The 9,195-nt window shown below is 43.2% G+C and overlaps 1 protein-coding gene across 2 annotated transcripts; it reads right to left on the minus strand.

The window, feature by feature from the left end:
* Positions 1-3,060: 3,060 nt before the first annotated feature.
* On the minus strand, positions 3,061-7,500 carry glipr2l (GLI pathogenesis-related 2, like). Of its 2 annotated transcripts, XM_071542631.1 has the most exons (5): positions 7,065-7,500; positions 6,286-6,394; positions 5,414-5,517; positions 4,670-4,747; positions 3,061-3,792 (listed from the first exon to the last, which is right to left on the minus strand). In XM_071542631.1, the coding sequence occupies exons 1-5, from the start codon at positions 7,075-7,077 to the stop codon at positions 3,617-3,619; spliced, it is 480 nt and encodes a 159-aa protein (XP_071398732.1). In that variant the 5' UTR covers positions 7,078-7,500; the 3' UTR covers positions 3,061-3,616. The 2 variants fall into 2 exon arrangements, with proteins under 2 accessions (XP_071398732.1, XP_071398733.1); XM_071542632.1 differs by lacking the exon at positions 4,670-4,747.
* Between the last annotated feature and the right edge of the window lie 1,695 nt (positions 7,501-9,195).

A 9,195-nucleotide genomic window follows, 5' to 3' on the forward strand; every position in this document is an offset into this window, starting at 1 on the left:
AACAGACCCAAACAGAGCCGCAGTGAGAAGAAGGCCCGCAAGGTCAGACTACTGGCTGTATAAAAAACTGAGAAATAAAGTGAACCAAGATAATACACTGAATTGGATTACAAAAATAATCTTTCCAGTGAGGATATGAGTGTTATCTGTTAAGTTTATGGAGCATCATTGTTTCTCTCTCTCTGTCTCTCTGTCTCTCTGTCTCTCTCTCTTGCTGTATGTGTATGTAGGCCATGTCTAAGCTGGGTCTGAAACCGGTCCATGGTGTGACCAGGATCACCATCAGGAAGTCCAAGAGCATTCTGTTTGTCATCAGCAGACCAGACGTATTCAAGAGCCCTGCATCAGACATTTACATTGTGTTTGGAGAGGCCAAGGTCAGCTTTCTTGATTCTTTCTTTCTTTCTTCTTTGTGCTTTTGTGAAGATGAGCTAAATTCTTCAATTTTGCTCTCCTCTCCTCTCCTCTCCTCTCCTCTCCTCTCCTCTCCTCTCTTGCTCCCTTCCCTCCTCTCCTCTCCTCTCCTCTCCTCTCCTCTCCTCTCCTCCTTCAGATTGAGGACCTGTCACAGCAAGTTCACAAGGCAGCGGCAGAGAAGTTCAAGGTGCCTGTGGCCTCTTCCCCCTTGGCCCCCCCTGTCCCACCCAGCCTCACCATCAAGGAGGAGAGCGAAGAGGAGGAGGAAGAGGTACCCACTAATGTGTCTGAAGCTGAACACCTATTTCACTAATGTGACTGGTATTACGTTCTCAAGGTTAAGTATTATTCTCCCTACTCTCTACTTGATCCTTCAAATCTCTTTCTCTTTCTCTGTCTTTGTCTCTGTCTCTGTCTCTCTCTCTGTCTCTCTCTCTCTCTCTCTCTCTCTGTTTATCAGGTGGATGAGGGAGGTCTTGAGCAGAGGGACATTGAGCTGGTGATGGCTCAGGCCAATGTGTCACGAGCCAAGGCCGTCCGCGCACTGAAACACAACAAGAATGACATTGTGAATGCTATCATGGTGAGGAGAGAGGGGAAGGGGGGAGGGAGGAGGGGGGAGATGGCGAACAAAATAATGAGTCATTGCCAGTAAGGGGAGGGAGGGTGAGAGGAGAAAGAGCAGGGGAGGGCACCGAGAAAGGACAAATGACAAGTAGAATTTCTCCCCAGTTACTGAGCAACCTGTGTAGGTCATCAATACAGTGTCATGTCCACTAGGTGGCAGCGACAACTCACACTGAGCTGACCGTTATGGTGACGCAGATGATTTTAAGGAATGGTATTTCCTCAGATTTGTTTTCTTGATGGGGCGTAAAGCATTCTGAAGCAGGTTTTAGACCGTGGGACATTAAAACCAGTTGTAGCAGGGTGTTAGTAGGGAGACTGTCCTTGAATTGGATCAAGCCCCCCTGACAGCACACATCTACCCCGAAGTGTCCTTGAGAAAGACACTGGATCACTACCAGCCCCCAGGGGTGCTGCTCTGTAGCTCTGATCTCCCTGCAGAGGGAAGAGAACCTCTCCTTCAGGCATCAAGAGTATCCCAAAGAAATACAATCCTTTAGCTAGTGTGACAGCTCCGCTAGGCAGAGTGGCTCATGCTGTTCATTCGATGGCAGGGAAGACACTAGAACATATTCTTTGTTTTATGAAGGTGAAGCCACAGTAATCATTTTTAGTTTAATATATTTACTTTTCTTTAACATTTTATTTTCAACTACATTTTTCACTCTTCTTACTTCATCTTGTTTTTTCTTCCTTTCTCTTCCATCTCTTTCTCTCCCTCTTTCTCGCAGGAGCTGACCATGTGAACGGTGAGAATTTGAATCCTGACTCCCCCAGCCTCTCAAGCCTAAACGTCACTGACTCTTCTGTATCGCTGCTATGTTGCATCCCCAGTACCTGCTAAATAAAGTCTGTTAGAACATGTCAGAGTGGGCTGTGACTGCTCATGAACTGCACCCTAAAAATCACAGAAGATTTGATATTGATTATTTTAACAGCACATTAAGTTAGCTGACTCGCCCCAATATTCTGCAACTTCAGGAGGCTGATATGAAACATTTTCCTAACCCCAATCTCAGAATCAATTGCAAATGTGAAAACAGTTTAAAATGGGGATTCATTGGAAAATGTTGCACTGACTGAACAGTCGCGTTGTTATTAATTAAAAGTGCAGTGAACAAACAAAAGGTGAACGTTTCGATCATCAGAACAGCTTCAGCACCATACAAAGACTCACTATACCATGACCTATTTATAGAAGGTAGTGGCAAACAATCAGTCCATCACCAAGACAGCTGAGGCCATAGGAAATCTATACAATTGCATGAATACAGACAGTCATCAGGTATAATTTGACATGAGAAATACATTGCAGCATATCCAGACAGAGCCCTGTAAGAAGGGACATGAAAGTCACAAAAAGGTTACTGAAAGATTATTTTACAAGAAACAGGCAAGAGATAATTCTTCATTAAGACCATTCTGTAAGTTATGTCGATGCCATTACGTTAATGTGTGATTCGTGTGATGCTATGACATCCTGTTCATGCACAGCAGGCCAGCCAGGGATCGGATGTTATTAGGCAGAGCAAGAATGATGTCCTGATATGCTAGTCAGGGCTTTTTAGAAACAATGCACCCAGACTGCACTGTAATATTAAAATTACATTTAATTGCTTTCATTATTCTTGCAGACGCTATCTGCAGCTGTTAAAGAAAAACCTTGCGGTGCCAAAATCTGTTTTGGGACCCCCAAGATCTAAGCGAGTCCCACAATTATGCGGACCTCTAATTGCCTTTTTGGAAAAAAATACTGTGATGCTCATTTCTCCATACTTTACAATACAACTGCTTACATCATCTAAAATGTTATTACTTTAGGTAGCTAATAAGGCCATATTTCATGGTGAGTTTCACTTTGTTGCCAGCAAACATTTTGCCTTAGAGTGGAGGTGTCATTGTGGAATGAAACTCTTATTTTCTTTTGTTTTTCACTCTTTGATGATTTCACATGATAATGATGGCACTAGCATCCATGGATGGATACCAAATGCATTTGTGACAAACAATCACCTTTATTGTACAAAACTGGTTAGAATACAAAACACACACCTGGAAATGCAGTAAAAAGGGGTTCTGCTTTGAAGAGTGATGGCAATAAGAACACATACCTAGCATGCTGAATCATTGGATTTACAAGCAATGATTCCACACATAAATGTATATTACCTGCCACATCCACTGAATTAGTTCCCATTCCTACACAAATACAGATGCAAGACGATGAAGTATTTCAGTGTGTGAAAAATGTATTAGCATTCATGAAATGTATAGATCAGTGTCACAAGGTAAATAACCATCAAAATCAAGACTTATACAATCCCATGTAGGATTGGCTTTGTTAGCAGTGTCAAACAGTAGTGCTTCTTTCATTCAATATCATTCACAGGTCCCTTTCAAATCATAAACATGGGATATCAAGCCAAAGTGCAATTCCTCTTTCAAATCCATAGGAAGTGGTGCTCTCCTGAGTATTATCTCTAGTAGTGCAGGCAGATAACTTCAGAGTCTTTTGGAAAATGGAATAAATGTCTTTGGGCTTGACTCAAGTCTTGTGGGGGTCTCGACATCTTTAGGAGGCGGATGCAGTGCTTTTAGCTGGGAGGACGTTGTTCTCAAAGTGTCCCTGGTTGGTGATGTTCCCAGCTGGGAAATACCTGGCCACCACAAAGGAAGAACCGTCTGATGCAACGGCCTTACCGACACCCAACTTGTTAGTGCTCTTCCACACCATGGCTGTGAAATGGCCTAGATGGTGAGTGAAAAGAGAGATAATATAGACAAATATATTGGAGGTAGAGGCAAGCAGATAAGGCAGGGGAGGATGGAGTGAGTGTGTGTGTGAGAGAGAGAGAGAGAGAGAGAGAGAGAGAGAGAGAGAGAGAGAGAGAGAGAGAGAGAGAGAGAGACTGTTAGGTTGAATCTGTGAGTCCACCCACAGAACTCAGTTCCTCTAAATATTTACAGACGTAGGAATCTTAATTCCTCTCTTTGACCTCACTCGGTTTCAAACTTCCCTTTTCTCACTGTACACTTATTCCTTTTTCCCCTCTACCCGGCAACATTATATGAGTCAGTGTGAATCAGCCGGACGAGTTGCTAAGAGTGATCTGGTTCACGTGTGATTAAGCTCAACAGGCTCTGGTCACACTCAGCGCAGATGCAATGGGAAAACACCTGGAGGAATCAGAGCAGACTGGATCTGACACGTGGCATTCGCAGTGATACAGAGGACTGTGACTTTCCCTCAGTTTCCCCATGGCTGATCACTGACTCACACAGTCACACACGCACTGACTGAGATGTGACATCACTGAACTATCCTGGCCCCACGCCTGGGTGAACGTGACACTGAGACAGAGGGAGCTGACAGAGGGGAAAGAGAAATTGACAGAAATATGTAGAGAGGTAAATAGAGAGAAAAGAGACAAGATGAGACATGACAAGAAGAGGTAAGAAGAGATGAGAGGGGAGGAGTGTTTGATATAATGTGTTGTTACAATGTGTAAAAAGAGAATGGCCACTCAAGTACGCAAGGAAGCAGGATGTACCTTGTGTGTGTGTGTGTGTGTGTGAGAGAGAGAGAGCGAGAGCAAAGGGTTGTAAGCTGTTTCCAATATCTCACCAGTGCCAGAGGAGAATCCTGGGCGGTTGAAGTTGTACTGTTTCACTTCATCGTACCAGCGGTCTGCCACATCCTTTCCTGCACACAAGTCATATGTAGCACATATTAATCAGAATGCTAGCAATACCATGGAGTGCATTTTGGAGCTCGAGCAAACTGCACCCGAAATGCAACAAACCCCTTTAGTGCACATTTTACTTTCAAGACTACAACGTTGCACTCTGTGTGACCCAATGCTACACTATGTCTATAGGAGAGTTTTTAATGAATCGCACCATCTTGCGGCGACATATTTCTGCAGTGAGTCACTGTCTGTGAGCTCTCACACTGAGGACAGAGTGGGGGAAAGTGATCCCAGCTGTTCACTTACTGGGCTGGACAGTCTGCATGAGCATTGACTTTAAGCTCTGTAGACTAAACTAGCTTTGGAGGGACACGTCCCATCAGATATATATATCTATATGTTATCAAGATTATCTGTCAGGAGGACCATAGTCAAACTCAGTGTGTGTGTGTGTGTGTGTGTGTGTGTGTGTGTGTGTATGGCTGGAAAATATCTGAGTCACTAGAATTCCATAATGGCCAATCAGCACATGTGATGTCACCATGGCAATAGCCCAGTTTAAGAGAATCAAAGCACTGTTCCCTCCATATGTAAGAGAGAGAGAGCTTTACACAGGTTTACATGGGTTTTATTTGATAGAATATACTGTATATATTGTATGTCTATGTGTGTGTGTGTACCCGGTTGGTCATAGGAGGCCCATGCCAGGTTCTCTCCACAGCTCCCTCTACTGGACTCCACACTGTGCTTCAGGATCCGCGTGCTGGCCAGACTTTCAGCATAGCTAGAGAGAGAGAAACAGAAAGTTGTGGATGGGACTGCACTGGAGAGACTGCTTCTGTGAGAGCTCAAGATTTTACAACGCAACATCTCAGATGTAGGCTTTCTACATGCTTGCTGCACTGCTGCTGTGCTGTTGCTCCACCCCCAAGACAAACTGTTTGAACAATCCTGAAATATTAATGCAAGTTATATGGACCACTTTACTTTTAATGGTGGCTTTCAATTGATTCTTCAACCATGGTGTCCTCTAACCCAGAGGTTCTCACCCTTTTTGGCTTGTGAGCCCTTAAAATGAAGCAATGCTTGCTCACAACCCCCCGTCACAGGCTGCTGTGTAGAGTGCTGCTCATGGAGATGGATTGAAGCTCCAATACGCAAGGCAGTAGCTATCCTTCCTGACAGCACTGAACAACTTTGGATTCAGCCAGGAGAATAAATGATGTGCAATAACTTCTGTGAGTTCATGGTAATAATGAATAGCATGAAAAATGTGGTGGAAATGTGGTGAGAAAACCAATTTATCAGTTCATAAAATTCATTTAAATAAAATTGAATATATTGGCAATTAGTGGCAACCAATTGTCAACATAACCTATAATCACATTGAAAACAAACTCACCACCCTTGATATTATATTATGTTTTGCAGTTATTCAATTTGACAGGTTAGGCTTGAAACTGTCACTTTTATCCTGAGCAATTCGACAATGACTGTTATGCGTACTGCTTGCTAATTAGGCTGCTAATTTGATCTGCGTGCGTTAACCCACCGGGCAGCGTCTCTGCTCAGCTTGCTGCTCAGCTTCAGAGGAGGCGCCTGGTGCTTCTTCCTGTACTCATTATGGCTCTGCAGCACCTCTTCAGCAAACTGCTTTGAGGCTGAGAGAGAGAGACAGAGAGATAGAGAGAGAGAGAGAGAGAGAGAGAGAGAGAGAGAGAGAGGGAGTCAGACAGAGACAGAATTTGATGATGTGATGATGCAACCTGAAGATTCATACCTGATTGTTCTAGTTGCAAAATACAAGCCTGCTCCTACAGTCTGCCTGGCCTCAGACAGTGAGTGCCAGCTGGGTGACGGATGATGGATGCGGAGTAGAAAACGTCATCCCCATCATCCGCTCTCTCCTGCCTGGTGCCTATCACTCACTGGCCTTTTCATAAGTCCCACACTCTGCGCAGCACTCACACAATAGGCTGATTCAAATAGTCACACACAAACACAAATACCACTGCTGTGTAGCAGCCTGCATGCACTCAGCCTACTGCTAAATGAAACCTAACTAAGAATCAGTAAAAGCAATTTTGAGAACTCACTGGAAGCACTATTAAAGTAATAGAAGAAAGGAAATTAGATTTACAATTTTGTATGTCCTCCCTCCCGTTCCAATTTTCAAAGACAGCCAAGTTCACAACCTGCACGCACACACGCACACACACACACACACACACACACACACACACACACACACTGTTTCTGAGGGCAAAGTTCTAACTCAGGCCAAACTGATACAATCAAAGTTACAATCCTGGGAGTGCAGTTTCCACTTACCTGACTTTCCCATGGTGCTGACACAGGAAGCCTTCTATAAGATCAGTAACAAGCGTACCACTAGACGAAGGAAGCCTCACCTCTGCTTGTTTGTTTCTGCCCCTCTCTCTCTCTCTCTCTCCTCTCTCTCTCCACTCTCTCTCCCTCTCTCTCTCCCTCTCTCTCTCCTTTAGTGCTGTCTAACGCTGAAGCTCTGAAACAGCTGCCAATGCTTTTATTTTGGTCGTTCCTTCTAATGCCCTCTCATTCTAACTTCAACTTTAAGGCAATTCTGCAAACTTCCCCTTCAGCTCTTAACTACTAATCTGGGTGTAGTGACGCTTTACGTAACACCTCTCTTTCTCAAGTCTTTGTCTCTTTCTAATCCTTCACCTCACTACAACCCACCCTGCCTGTCTCTCTCTATCTTTGTGGCTCAGACAAGCACACACCCACTTCTTCTCTTTACATTCCTACAAATGAAAGGGGAGCCCCTTCAGTCCTTGGTGTGATGACATCATCTCTGTGAGACACATGCCCATATATGGGACTGAGATTCCTGTATTCTGTAGCTTGGTAGCCAGGGAGAATGCTGCTCTTAGCAACTGTAGCCGGGACAGTGGCTTTCCTCACAATGCACTGTCATGATGCTGCACTGTGCCATGACAATGTAGCACTGAAGACAACGGCAAACAGACAGGCCACTGAGTGCATACATGCTGCATATATGTGGCCCTTGAGCAAGTCACTGAGAAGCAGTGTTGGGCAAGTTACTGAAAATTAGTAATTTGTTAGTTACAAGTTACTTCTCTCAAAAAGTAATTGAATTACTTTACCAATTACTGCATAATACAAGTAATTAGTTACTAGGGAAAGTAACTTTTGTGTTACTTTTAAATGTCTGCTTCAATTCTCTTATTACACATAGCTATATTAATTTAGTGTTGCTGTGGCACAGTGTGGGACAAGTCAACTGTTAGATTTTATCTATCATTGTACCCATTATCACTATGATGAAAAGTAAGTAGTGGAACAATAAAACACAATAGATGTTTTGATAGAAGTATTTATTGTAGCCTCAACAGGCCTTCAAATCAAGCATTAGTACACTGTGTGGGCTAAGTTACCGGACAGGTAGCAGTGTTGCCAACTCTTTTCCAAGGAAAGTAACTATTGGCTGCTCAGAAAGTCGCTAGAAGTCGCCAGATGATGTCATACGATAATTTGCATATCAATATATAATGCTGCACTTGTTATGCACGCCCCGGAGTAGCCCGTTTTGATATAAGTGCTGACTCCGCCCACCCAGGGCAGTTTCGGCGTACGCCGGTAACAATTACAAGTGGACCCTATCCTACAGTCCCTGCTGTGGGAAGCGCTGTGATCATCAGACCTCTCTGGATTAGACAAACAAGTAGAGAAAACCGGCATCAGCCATACCAATTTATTTCCAAATGCTTTGGGATTCAATACATTAACATTGCTTCCCATGGTCAGAAAAACTCTCCAGATTTGTCGCTAGTCGCTTTTGAGAAATAAAGTCGCCAGGGAGGTTGGTAGTCTTTTGATTCACTTGCACCACCGTAAAGTCAGATGATCATAAACCGGATAATCCAGTAACGAGTAACGAGCCCATTTAAATTTCAGTAATTGTAATTGCGTTATTAATTTGAAAAAGTAATTAGTTACATGACTAGTTACTGCCAAAAGTAGTGTAATTACTCAACACTGCTGAGTAATTACACTGCTGAGAAGGCCAAAAACTGTCAAATGACTGCTGTTTTTGAGTTTTTGAACTGAAGTATCTGCTTTCAAAATGTCCCTCCACTTTTTGTATAAGCCAGTGTTGACATTTTCAAAATCACATAAGGTAATAGTTTGTATGCAGCCTTCAATTGTTTTGTTAGCCTCGTTTTACACCCACAAAATGCAGGTCCCAGGTGTGAATGTGAATTTATCCAACTTTTGCAGGATAAAGGTTATATATACACACTACCAGTCAAATGTTTGGACACATCTGATTGGATTTACTATGTTTTTCATTATCTTAAAGCCATTTTGATTTAAAGGCTTATGCTTAAATGCTTGAAATATAAAGACAAATATAAATAGTGAAGTTGATGCCTATGTATAAATTTCATTCGAAAGCCTC

This window comes from Centroberyx affinis, unplaced genomic scaffold, assembly GCF_046629955.1.
Source record: "Centroberyx affinis isolate AG114_WGS23_722 - 3 ecotype Tasmania unplaced genomic scaffold, CSIRO-AGI_Caff_v1 ptg004139l_1, whole genome shotgun sequence".
Classification (NCBI taxonomy): domain Eukaryota; kingdom Metazoa; phylum Chordata; class Actinopteri; order Beryciformes; family Berycidae; genus Centroberyx; species Centroberyx affinis.

Coding starts and splice junctions, on each gene's coding strand:
- glipr2l (XM_071542631.1), bottom strand. Junction 5,518..6,285: donor CTGAGCAGAGACGCTGCCCG/GTGGGTTAACGC, acceptor CTCTCTCTCTAG/CTATGCTGAAAGTCTGGCCA. Junction 3,793..4,669: donor AGGATTCTCCTCTGGCACTG/GTGAGATATTGG, acceptor CTCACCATCTAG/GCCATTTCACAGCCATGGTG.